The following is a 12,491-nucleotide window of genomic DNA, read 5'->3' as shown; positions in this document are numbered from 1 at the left end:
CGGTCTCAAGAACTGAAATAACCTGGTCCCGTCCTCCCACCGTTCTTCCACGCAACTAACCTTGAGGGCATTCTTCACTCTCGTTAGAACAAGACGCCCACAGTGAGAGGGAATATGGCATAGTGATTAAGAGCACGGCAATTAGAGCCAGACTGCTTGGCTTCAAAGGCCAGCTCCTTCACTTACTCACTTACTAGTTACTTAGCCTCTCCATGCCCTGGAGTCCTCATCTGCAAATGGCAAGGAGAGTAACACTGCATGTGTCATAAGCTTTGGTGAGAATCATCGAGTATGTGTAAACCACAAAGCTTGACACTTAGCAACGATGATGATGATGATATTAAGCCTACACCAGAAACTACTCATCCTTCTAAAACACAAATCCAATCATGCCATATACATGTTCAAAAACTTTTAATGTCCGTTGTCAACAAGATGAAATTAAGAATCCTAAGTTTAGGACACTTAAGCACAGTGCAAATTCTTCCTACTGTGGTGATAAGCCACCTTTGCAGCTTTATATCTCATTATTCCCCTCCAGTGCCTCCCTACAGGAGATTCAAAATCTGTGCTTTAACCAACTAACACTTTTTGCCATCCCAAGAAAACACCACGGCATTTTGTTTCTCTACTTTACTTGCTGAAATTCTCTTCCTATTCCTTTTTACTTGTAAAGTTCCTGTTCATTCTTCAAGACCCACATAAATGCTCCATTTTCACCAAAGGCTCCCCAGATCTTCCAGGGAAAGGCAGGGGCTCCAACCTCTAAACTCCCACATCTTATCTAGAAAACCCGGATGCACAACTTGTGTTGTCTGTCCTTTGTCAGTTTACTTCTCTGTGACCTCTTCTATGGCCTCCTCAATGGCAGGAAAATATTTGCATCTTTTTTGCATAATCCCTGACTTACAGCAGAGGTGCTCAAGCAATGAGTATTTGACTGATACCTACGGAAGTCGTGTGGACAGCAAACAATTCTAGCAGAGTGATCCAAAATCATAAAATCATTCTAGTAAGAAGATGGCTAAAATAAAAGTAGTTTTCGTGTTGAGTAGCTTTTGGATCCTTCATTGTATTAATCTGCATCTCTTTAAGCTTCTGACTCCTCTATGTTGTACAATTTTCTACTTCATTTTAGAGGCTGAGTCATTTTGCTTGAAGATGAGTCAAGAAAATATATTTTTAAAAAGATTTCAAAGGAAAATATTTCTAAAGATTTACCACTTTAATATTTTTCCTCCTTTAAAGGAATGCTAAAATATCATTCTAAGTTTCATGCCTTTACTTATTTAAATAATTTTATTTTTAAGATTCTAGTGATTTAAATGTAACTGGGGGATCTCCCCACGTGTACTCCATAGAACACTAATCTATGAAAACTAACAAATAAAAATGATTCTATGATCAAATAAGTTTGGAGAAAACTACATGCTATATCTCTTTATTGAAAAGCCATGGGACTTCCCTGGTGGCCCAGTGGTAAAGACTCTGCCCTCCAATGCAGGGGGCCTTGGCTCCAACTCTAGTCAGGAAGCTAGATCCCACATGCCACAACTAAAACCTGGCACAGCCAAATAAATTTAAATAAAAGCAGGAAAGAAAAGTCACAAAGCACTTTAGCATATTAAAGGCTCTGAAAAGTCAATACAGCAAAGAATTCAGTATTTCCCAAACTTATTTACCAGAGAACACTTTAGTGTTCTTTGAAACAAGTGTTCATGAAACTTATTTTAGGAACTACTGCACCATTTAGCCTCTAAATGGCCTAATATGATTAGTTTGGGGGCCATCAGATCAGATCAGTCGCTCAGTTGTGTCCGACTCTTTGCGACCCCATGAATCGCAGCACGCCAGGCCTCCCTGTCCATCACCAACCCCCGGAGTTCACTGAGACTCACGTCCATCGAGTCAGTGATGCCATCCAGCCATCTCATCCTCTGTCGTCCCCTTCTCCTCCTGCCCCCAATCCCTCCCAGCATCAGAGTCTTTTCCAATGAGTCAACTCTTCGCATGAGGTGGCCAAAGTACTGGAGTTTCAGCTTTAGCATCATTCCTTCCAAAGAAATCCCCATAAATAATATTAATTCATAACATGTTTGGATAGAATTTTAAAGGGCCTCCATCACTGTCGCCCGTGGAGATCTGAACTCTCACCTACACACCCCTGACAAGTTTTCATTCAAAGCACAAATGAAGGGAATGGAGAGCAAATAATTTGTTACAGCTCTGTTAAAAAAAAAAAGTGCTCATTAACACAGAACCAGAATCTCTTTCCCTGTTGATTCCATCTGTTCACGCAGTCTCTTGGAGCCACGTGAAATCTTAAAATAGTATCACTTTTTCAGCCAGAGGGCTTAATCATCATAAAGAATCTTTGGTTTCTGGTAGAACAGCAATTGAAAAGCTTAGCTCTCTCTCCATCTGAAAAGTAGACAAGAAAATGTGAAAACAATCTGCAGATACCTAGCATGGCAAGTCATTATTAGTGATGTATAATGATTAGAAGATAATAACTCAGTACCTTTGAAGACTGAAATGAAATGTCCATGCAGTGACAAACAGCCAATGTTAAGAGTCCTGATTTGACAACAAAACAATCTAAACCCCTTTTATGAGATGAGAAGTATGCCTTAAGTAATAAACACTTAAGTAATTAGATGCTTTTATGGAGATAACTATAAACTGAAACATGGGGGAAAAATCTCTGTAATAGGCTGACGCCCTGGGAGGTGGGTATATAAGAGCCAGTGGAGAAGACAGAAGCATCGAGACACCAAGAGACTTCTCTCATCAACCCAACAAAAACCCAGCTCCTGACACCATGGCTTGCTGTGCTCCCTACTGCTGCAGCGTCCCCACTGGTCCTGCCACCACCATCTGCTCCTCTGACAAATTCTGTCGGTGTGGAGTCTGCCTGCCCAGCACCTGCCCACACGAGATCAGCCTCCTCCAGCCCACTTGCTGTGACAACTGCCCCCCACCCTGCTGTGTGCCTGACACCTATGTGCCAACTTGCTGGCTGCTCAACTCTTCCCACCCCACTCCTGGACTGAGTGGGATCAACCTGACAACCTTCGTTCAGCCTGGCTGTGACAATGTCTGCGAGCCCCGCTGTTAAGCAGCCACATCTTTGCACAGGTTCAGTGATGTGCTGCTCAAGTCCAAATGCATCATCTGGCCTTCAACACCCACTACTACCTACATCAAATTAAATCAATCCCAATAGCCTGGGCAGTGTTTTCATGCATTTGCCCAACTTCTTGATTCTTTCTTCTTTTGGATAGAATTGGAGACCTTCTTTCTGTCTTTTAGATTATATCACTATTCTTTGGAAATGAACCATTTTGACTATTCAACAATAAACTTCATTCTTACCTAGCAAATATCGCTTTGTGAATTTTTGTTCGTGTGTTTCTTCTTAGAGAAAGTGAAATGCCTACCTAAACTTGAACAGCAGCTCATCATGCTGCCCAAGATTTACCCCAGCAGAATGAGAGCTCTCATGGTGGAATCATTGAAAAATTAGATACTGCTTCTTTGTGATGAGCTGAAAAGTGAAAACTTCAGCAGGTTATTTTTTGGATTCCCACTCTTTTTTAAAACTGAGATATACTTGCTTTGCAATATTATATGAGTTTCAAGTGTGCAACACAGTGACTCAATTTTTGTAAGTTATTCTTCACTTGCTGCTGCTGCTGCTGCTAAGTCGCATCAGTCATGTCCGACTCTGTGCAACCCCATAGACGGCAGCCCACCAGGCCCTGCCATCCCTGGGATTCTCCAGGCAAGAACACTGGAGTGGGTTGTCATTTCCTTCTCTAGGGCATGAAAGTGAAAAGTGAAAGTGAAGTCACTCAGTCGTGTCTGACTCTTAGCGACCCCATGGACTGCAGCCTACCAGGCTCCTCCGTCCATGGGATTCTCCAGGCGAGAGTGCTGGAGTGGGTTGCCGTTGCCTTCTCTTATACTTCACTTATAGTTATGATAAAATATTGGCTATATTTCCTGTGCTGTACAATATAGTCTTGTAGCTTATTTGTTTTATACATAGTACTTGGTACACAGAACTATACAAAAAAGGTCTTAATGACCCAGATAAACACAAAGGTGTGGTCACTCAGCTAGAGCCAGACATCCTGGAGTGTGAAGTCAAATGGGCCTTAGGAAGCATTACTACAAACAAAGCTAGTAGAGGTAATGAAATTGTAGCTGACCTATTTCAAATCCTAAAAGACGATGCTGTTTAAATGATGCACTCAGTATATCAGCAAATTTGGAAAACTCAGCAGTGGTCACAGGACTGGAAAAAATCAGTTTTCATTCCAATCCCCAAAAACGGCAAAGCCAACGAATATTCAAACTATCATACAATTAGGCTCATTTCGCATGTTAGCAAGGTTATGCTCAAAATTCTTCAAGCTAAGCTTCAATAGTATTTGAACCAAAAACTTCCAGATGTACAAGTTTGGCTCAGAAAAGGCAGAGGAACCAGAGATCAAATTGCCAACATGTTTTGGATCACAGAGAAAGCAAGAGAATTCCAGAAAAACATCTACTTTTGCTTCATTGACTACATAAAAGCCTTTGACTATGTGGATCACAACAAACTGTGGAACATTCTTAAAGAGATGGGAATACCAGACCACCTTACCTATCTCCTGAAAAACCTATACATGGGCCAAGAAGTAAAGTTAGAGACTTACATGAAACAACTGACTAGTTTAAAATTGGGAAAGGAGTATGACAAGGCTGTATTTAGTTGCCTTGTTTATTTAACTTCTATGCATAATACATCATGTGAAATGCCAGATTGGATGAATTACAAGCTGGAATCAATTGCCTGGAGAAATATCAACAACCTCAGATATGCAGATGATACCACTCTAATGACAGAAAGTGAAGAGGAACTAAAGAGTCTCTTGTTGAGGATAGAGAGGAGTGAAAAAAACTGGCTTAAAACTCAACACTCAAGAAACTAAGATCATGGCATCCAGTCCCATCACTTTAGGTCAAATAGAAGGGGAAAAAGTGTCAGCAGTGACAGATTTTATTTTCTTGGGCTCCAAAACCACTTCTGACAGTAACTATAGTCATGAAATTCAAAGACACTTGCTCTTTGGAAAGAAAGCTATGATAAAACCAGACAGCATATTAAAAAGCAAAGACATCGCTTTGCTGACAAAGATTTGCATTGTCAAAGCTATGGTTTTTCCAATAGTCATGTACAGATTTAAGAGTTGAACATAAAGAAGGCTGAGTGTTGAAGAATTGATGCTTTCAAATGATGGTGCTGGAGAAGACTCTTGAGAGTCCCTTGGACTGCAAGGAGATCAAACCAGTCAATCCTAAAGAAAATCAACACTGAATAGTCATTGGAAAGATGGGCAATGAATCTCCAAAACTTTGGCCACCTGATATGAAGAGCAGACTCATTGGAAAAGACCCTGATGCTGGGAAAGATGGAGAGCTAAAGGAGAAAGAGGTGGCAGAGGATGAGATGGTTAGATATCATTACTGACCTAATGGACATGAATCTGAGCAAACTCTGGGAGATAGTGAAGGACAGGCAAGCCTGGTGTGCTGTAGTCCATGAGGTCCCAAAGAGTCAAACTCAACTTAGCAAAATGAACAACAGTAAGCTTATTTATTTTATACAGAGTAGTTTGTACCTCAGTCCCCTGCCCTATCTTTTTCCTTTCCACTTCCCTCTCATTGGTGACCACTAGCTTGTTCTCCTTATCTGTGAATCTGTTTCTTTTTTTGTTATATCCACCAGTTTATTTTTTATATTCCACATGTAAGTGATATCAAACAGTATATCCATTGGCAAACAGTATGGCCATTCTCTGAGTTATTTCATTAAGTATATTACACTCCAAGTCCATCTGTGCTGTTGCAAGTGGCAAAATTTTCATTCTTTTTTTACGGTTGAGTAGTATTTCATTATTTCCATATATACCATATCTTCTTTATCCATTCATCTGTTGATGGACACTAAGTTTCTTCCATATCTTGGCTATTGTAAATAATGCCCCTATGAATACTGTGGTGCATTTTTTTTTTCAAATTAATGTTTTCATTTTCTTTGGCTATATATCCAGGAGTAGAATTGGTGGGTTATATGGCAGTTCTATTTTTAGTTTTTTGGGGAACCTTCATATTGTTTTCCTGAGTGGCTGCATCAATTTATATTCCCACCAACACTGAACAAGTGTTCCCTTTTCTGCAGATCTTTGCTGGAATTTTTGTTTTCTGGTCTTTCATTTAGGTCTCTAATCCACTTTGAGTTTATTTTTTTAAATATAGTGTTGGAGAATGTTCTATTAATAATATCACCTGTCCAGCTTTCTTTGCACCATTTATTGGAGAGACTGTCCTTTCTCCACTGTGTATTCTTGCCTCCTTTGTTGTAGATTAATTGACCATAAATGTGTGGATTTATTTCTGGGCTCTCTATTCTATTCCACTGACCTATGTGCCTGTTTTTCTACCAGTACCATACTGTTTTGATTACTGTTGCTTTGTAATATGTTCTGGATTTTAGGCTTTACTACAAGATAACTAGTGTGATTAGATTGACTAGTTTTCTGTGATTATGGTTTCAGTGTGTCTGCCCTCTGATGTGGGAGAAGGCGATGGCACCCCACTCCAGTACTCTTGCCTGGAAAATCCCGTGGACTGAGGAGCCTGGTAGGCTGCAGTCCATGGGTTCCCTGAGAGTTGGACACGACTGAGCGACTTACCTTTCACTTTTCACTTTCATCCATTGGAGAAGGAAATGGCAACCCACTCCAGTTTTCTTACCTGGAGAATCCCAGGGATAGGGGAGCCTGGTGGGCTGCCATCTATGGGGTCACACAGAGTTGGACACGACTGAAGTGACTTAGCAGCAGTAGCAGCAGCAGCCCTCTGATGCCCTCTTGCAACACCTACCGTCTTACTTGGGTTCTCTTACCTTGGACGTGATCAAATTGCCAACATCTGCAGGATCATGGAAAAAGCAAGAGAGTTCCAGAAAAACATCTATTTCTGCTTTATTGACTATGCCAAAGCCTTTGACTGTGTGGATCACAATAAACTGTGGAAAATTCTGAAAAAGATGGGAATACCAGAGCACCTGACCTGCCTCTTGAGAAACCTTGGACTGCAAGGAGACCCAACCAATCCATTCTGAAGGAGATCAGCCCTGGGTGTTCTTTGGAGGGAATGATGCTGAAGCTGAAACTCCAGTACTTTGGCCACCTCATGTGAAGAGTTGACTCATTGGAAAAGACTCATGCTGGGAGGGATTGGGGGCAAGAGGAGAAGCGGACGACAGAGGATGAGATGGCTGGATGGCATCACTGACTCGATGGACGTGAGTCTGAGTGAACTCCGGGAGCTGGTGATGGACAGGGAGGCCTGGCGTGCTGCGATTCATGGGGTTGCAAAGAGTCGGACACGACTGAGCGACTGAACTGACTGAACTGAACAAGATAACTATGCCAACCCACGTCTTTTTCAGCCAAAAACAAAGGAGTTTGATGTTTTCATACATGCTTATAAGGGATAAATATTTAGGTTTTATTTTTAATATTAAAAATAACTCTCAGAGTCCTTTTATTACCACTGTGGGCCTTTAAGCATTCAAGGGCCCTTGGCTAGCTAAAAAGCCCCAAAATCAGGTGATATGTGTTCCAGTTCTGGCTCTGCCTCAGGCTGCTTCTGTAACCCTGATCAAGTCACTTGAACTCTTTGGGTCTCAGGTCCTACATCAGTAAAATGGGTTGGTTGATCAAGTGCTCTCTAAAATTACTTTCAGCTTGAACCTTCTGTGATTCTAGATTATCTAGAAACATTTTAAGTAACAAATACTCCATGCTGCTAATCAACCCTATCTTACTGTGTTACTTTTACCTCTTTCAGTCATAATAGCTAATGTTCGGTGAGTATATCCTGCACACTCTAATATGTGCTGTATGTGCCTTATCTCATTTATCCCTAACAAAAAAAACTAACAGGTAGCTACCATTATTCTCCCCACTATATAGGTGAGAAAACTGAGATGGAGAAATTACTTGCAAAAGTTCAATAAATAGTGACAGAGGAGCTATCTGAATTCAGAGTCCTTCCTCTTTCCGCTATACCAAAGCATCTGCCTCCTCTGCAGACAGCAACATGCCCAAGAGAAACACAATCACACACAGCTCTCTTTATCCAGGAGAAAGTACATGCTACTTGACAACACATGCTTCTAGATTGTCTAGTTGGTTGTGTATGGCAACAGTTTTCTCTGTGGTTGTTATAGCTTAAGACAAAATGAGTATACACAATGAGTCTAGAAAAAACTGTTTATGTTTCTAAGGTGAAAACAAATCATGTTTTTTTAAGTCAGACTTTAAATACTGATGAGCAACATCAGCACAGGAAAAATAGTGACTGGTTCATTAACCTTGCATTAAAATGTAGAATGTTTGACAACTCAGATTTTCAATTTTCTGGTGAGTTTCAGTGACTTAGCTTAAGATAAAACAAACTGCCCTTAAAGATAGTTTACCCATGAGAATAGAATAGAAAATCAAATCATTTCATTTTCTTTCAAAGATCTGGCCTCCGGGTCTTCCTTCCTATCTTTATGGACGGACTCTAGCCTAATTTAGACTCTCATCACCACACTTATGATCACAGCCAGTCTCCTCGTTGACCTTGAGTCAAGTATCCCATGCCTCTTCCTCCACACAAAGTATACTTCTGTCAGAATAGATTTCTATTTCTCTATAAATATTGGCTAAATTGAGTTACTCATAACTCTTCAATGACTCAAGATTTTTGTTTTTTAACGAATCAAGTCTAAATTCTTCAGTGTGACTCTAAGACCCTCAATAATCTGGTACAACCATCTTCATCAAACACTACTTGTTACTTGTCTTGGGCAACGTGAATCCCGATACTCTAGTCAGAGCAATTCTCCCTATTCAGTGGTCAAGAGAGAGGTCTCTGAAACCAGACTGTCTTGCTCTAAATGGTGTCTATTGGGCTTCCCTGGTGGCTCAGATGGTAAAGAATCCGACTGCAGTGCAGGAGACCTGGGTTCGATCCCTGGGTTGGGAAGATCCCCTGGAGGAGGGCATGGCAACCCACTCCAGTATTCTTGCCTGGAGAATCCCCATGGACAGAGGAGCCTGGTGGGAAGCCCATGGGGTCACAAAGAGTCGGACACAACTGAGCACAGCACAGACTCGATCACTTACTAGTTTTGTGTCCTTGGCCATGCCATTTAATTTCCCTATGCCTCTGGTTTCTCAAATGTTAAGATTAAAACCAGTAGGTGCCCTGAAAACTATCAGACCAGTACACCACAAAACTACCCAGATCATGAAAAACCAGAAAAGACTGAGAAATTATCACAGACCAGAAGAAACCAGGGAGACACAATGACTAAATGTAATGTGGTATCTCAGACTCGATTCAGGAACAAAGGACATTAGTGGGAAAACTAGTAACATGTGAATAATGTCTGAAGTTTAATTAATAGTGATGTACCTTAATTTTGACAAACACACAATGGTATCATAAGATGTTATCATTAAAGGGAACTTGAGTGAGAAATAGAACACATGTATACCTGTGGTGGATTCATTTCGATATTTGGCAAAACCAATACAATATTGTAAAGTTTAAAAATAAAATAAAATTTAAAAAAATAAAAAAATAGATAGGAATGCAGTACTATCTTTGCAACCTTTCTGCAAATCTAAAATTATTCAAAAATAAAAAGCTAATTTTAAAAAAGTATATAAATCCTAAAACTGTAGTGAAAATTAAGTTTATTAAAACACATCCAGCCCTTAGAAAACTGTGTGCTGACTGTCAACCTCTAAGAATACGTTTTACTAATAATACTCTCTGATGCTGGAATGAGGAAGGTTTCTCCTTTGGCTGGTTTCTGTTGCATGCTGTGTGCTTAGTCGTTCAGTCGTGTCCCACTCTTGCGACCCCAAAGACTGTAGCCTGCCAGGCTCCTCTGTCCATGGGAATACTTGCCTGGAGAATGGAGTGGGTTGCCACTTCCTTCTCCAGGGGATCTTCCTGACCCAGAAATCGAACCCGAGTCCCCTGCATTGCAGGCAGACTCTTTACCAACTCAGCAAGGAGGGAAACCCCTCAGTATTGGTTTTGTGCTAGACTCCACCAACAGAGGGTGCTAGAAGGAGACTGCAAGATAAGAGGAGGAAAGAAAGGCCTTATTGCCCCTGCAATAGTCCTACATTTGGCGGCAGCAATGGGTTCTCCTTTCTAGTTTCTTTATTCTTCTATATATATATATATATATATATATATATATATATAATTTAACTTCTTCAGAAAACACAGAATCAGCAAGGGAGTGACCCCCCCGCCACCATCTCCTTTCCACAGAGGTCCAAGTCCTGGCCCCACGGGACCTCTCCTCTGAGCTTCTGAGTTAAGAGCACCAGCGGGGCAACACCTGGGGCCTGAGCCCAGCCCCGCAGGACCACTCTTCCAAGCTCCTCGGTCCACTCATCCTCAGCATCTTCTCTTCATTCCCAGCTCTCTAGCTGATAGCTGCTTCTTGTGTTCATTACCTGTGTGTTTTTTTTTTTTCTTTCTCAGTCCTCCCATACCTATGTAAACCAGTTCCCTATCTTCAAGCTCTCTCTGTTGAAATACCTACTGCATGAGGATGTTCCTGTTTGCTTATTTTCCTGACCACACTTAATACAGAAGCCTTCGTAAATGCTGGTTATGATTATTTTCCAAACTTCCTTAAATATTTATTCCATGTGTTCCAGGCACCAGATTCCATCTGGTGATTCAGGTTCTATGCTAGGTAACAGAGAAACCAGGAAAAATGAGACATAGTTCCTGCTTCTTAGACTGTAGCCTACCACGCTCCTCTGTCCATGGGATTTTCCAGGCAATAGTACTGGAGTGGATTGCCATTTCCTTCTCCATTAAAGGAGAGTACATCATAGTAAAGAGAACCAACATGTGTACACAAAAATGTAACAAAGTTTTTTGGGTGGATATAGGATACACTAGAGGTAAAAAGGATGGCATGACCAGTTCTGCTGGGACTGTGCAGAGAGTAGGGGCAGAACAGCATCACAGAACTCCCTGTTTTCCTTGCCCCAGAAGCACTTACCTCTTTTCTAAGTGTTTCTCATCAAAACTACTTATTCCAAATCCTCCATGAAGACTTCTGGTCATTTCCGCCCTTTTTCATCACATTTCATCTTGTGGGAGTTCTCACAGTCCCTGGAGGAGAAACTGCTATATATTAGACTTATGTAATAAGCACAGTGATGAATGATTTGCCTGATTAATTCTCACTTGGTCTTTAATACTAATAATAAGACTATAACAGGTGATTATATTTTCCCCAAATTTGTAGTTGAGAAAACTAAAGCCCAAAAAGTCTAATAACTTGATCTAGGTCTCACAGCATGTAAGTGCTAGTCAGGATTCAAAAGTACCTCTGACTCTCTTTCATTTCACTGTCATGTACTAAATTATGTTGTTTGAACCATTTGAAAAGGAATTTCTAGCCTTTTCCATCAGACCCACATACTCCTTGTGGGCAGGCACCATGTCTTCTATTTTTTTTTAATTTCTACCAGACTCTTCAGAATATGTTAGAGAATCAATAACTACTTGACTTGTAACAAATGGCTTTGCTGATCTGTCTCCTTTACTCTAGTTATACACTAGTTGTAGCTATGACTTGTTAACATCGTAACTGAAGTAAAATGGAAGGGAATCTTTAAAGTTTCCTGTCTGATAGATGGTGATTATCAGCTTAGGCAGTGGTTTTGGAAAATGGAATGAACAGGTTCGCAGTTTGGTTTTCCTTAAAAAAAAAAAAAGTAAAAAAAAGAACTTTTCATGCTACTTTGCAAAGAAAGCCAAATTTATTTTTCAGGCCATATATAATCTCATGAAGCTATATTTTAATGTGTTCTGACTTCCAGCTAAAAAAATGACATCCTTTCTAAAACTGAGAGTTTATTTATTTTTATGCATAATTGCATATATAGATAATGCAGTGAAACAATAGAAAATCATCTAGCAGGCTCTGAACTGCATATATTTGATATTTTCTTAAATCCATGAAAAGATAGCAAGGTGAATCTGCTGGGGAAAAAATAAACCCACAGATTTTGACTTCCCAAATATATCCCTGCTGTGTGCTGCATCCTAAGTCACTCAGTCACGTCCAATCTTTTTGACCCCATGGACTGTAGCCTGCCAGGCTCCTCTGGCCATGGGATTCTACAGTCAAGAGTATTGGAGTGGGTTGCTGTGCCCTCCGCCAGGGGATCTTCCCAACCTAGAGATTGAACCTGCATCTCTTTATGTTGCCTGCATTGGCAGGCGGGTTCTTTACCACTAGCACCACCTGGGAAGCCCAGGGCATATCTTCTAAGAGGGATCATTTCTTACTTCTAAGGGAAATCACTTCTAACTCTCCACACCCAGTAGTGTTCATT

At 40.7% G+C, this 12,491-nt stretch overlaps 1 protein-coding gene across 1 annotated transcript; it reads left to right on the top strand.

Moving 5' to 3' along the window:
- The first annotated feature begins 2,776 nt into the window (after positions 1-2,776).
- Positions 2,777-3,383, top strand: KRTAP3-1 (keratin associated protein 3-1). Its single transcript, NM_001077104.1, is given in 1 exon segment — positions 2,777-3,383. A coding segment is annotated over 1 exon segment (297 nt). The 5' UTR covers positions 2,777-2,821; the 3' UTR covers positions 3,119-3,383.
- Positions 3,384-12,491: the final 9,108 nt, after the last annotated feature.

This window comes from Bos taurus, chromosome 19 (genome assembly GCF_002263795.3).
Source record: "Bos taurus isolate L1 Dominette 01449 registration number 42190680 breed Hereford chromosome 19, ARS-UCD2.0, whole genome shotgun sequence".
Classification (NCBI taxonomy): domain Eukaryota; kingdom Metazoa; phylum Chordata; class Mammalia; order Artiodactyla; family Bovidae; genus Bos; species Bos taurus.
The sequence above is the reverse complement of the archived record's forward strand: the minus strand, read 5'-3'. Positions and strand labels throughout refer to the sequence as shown.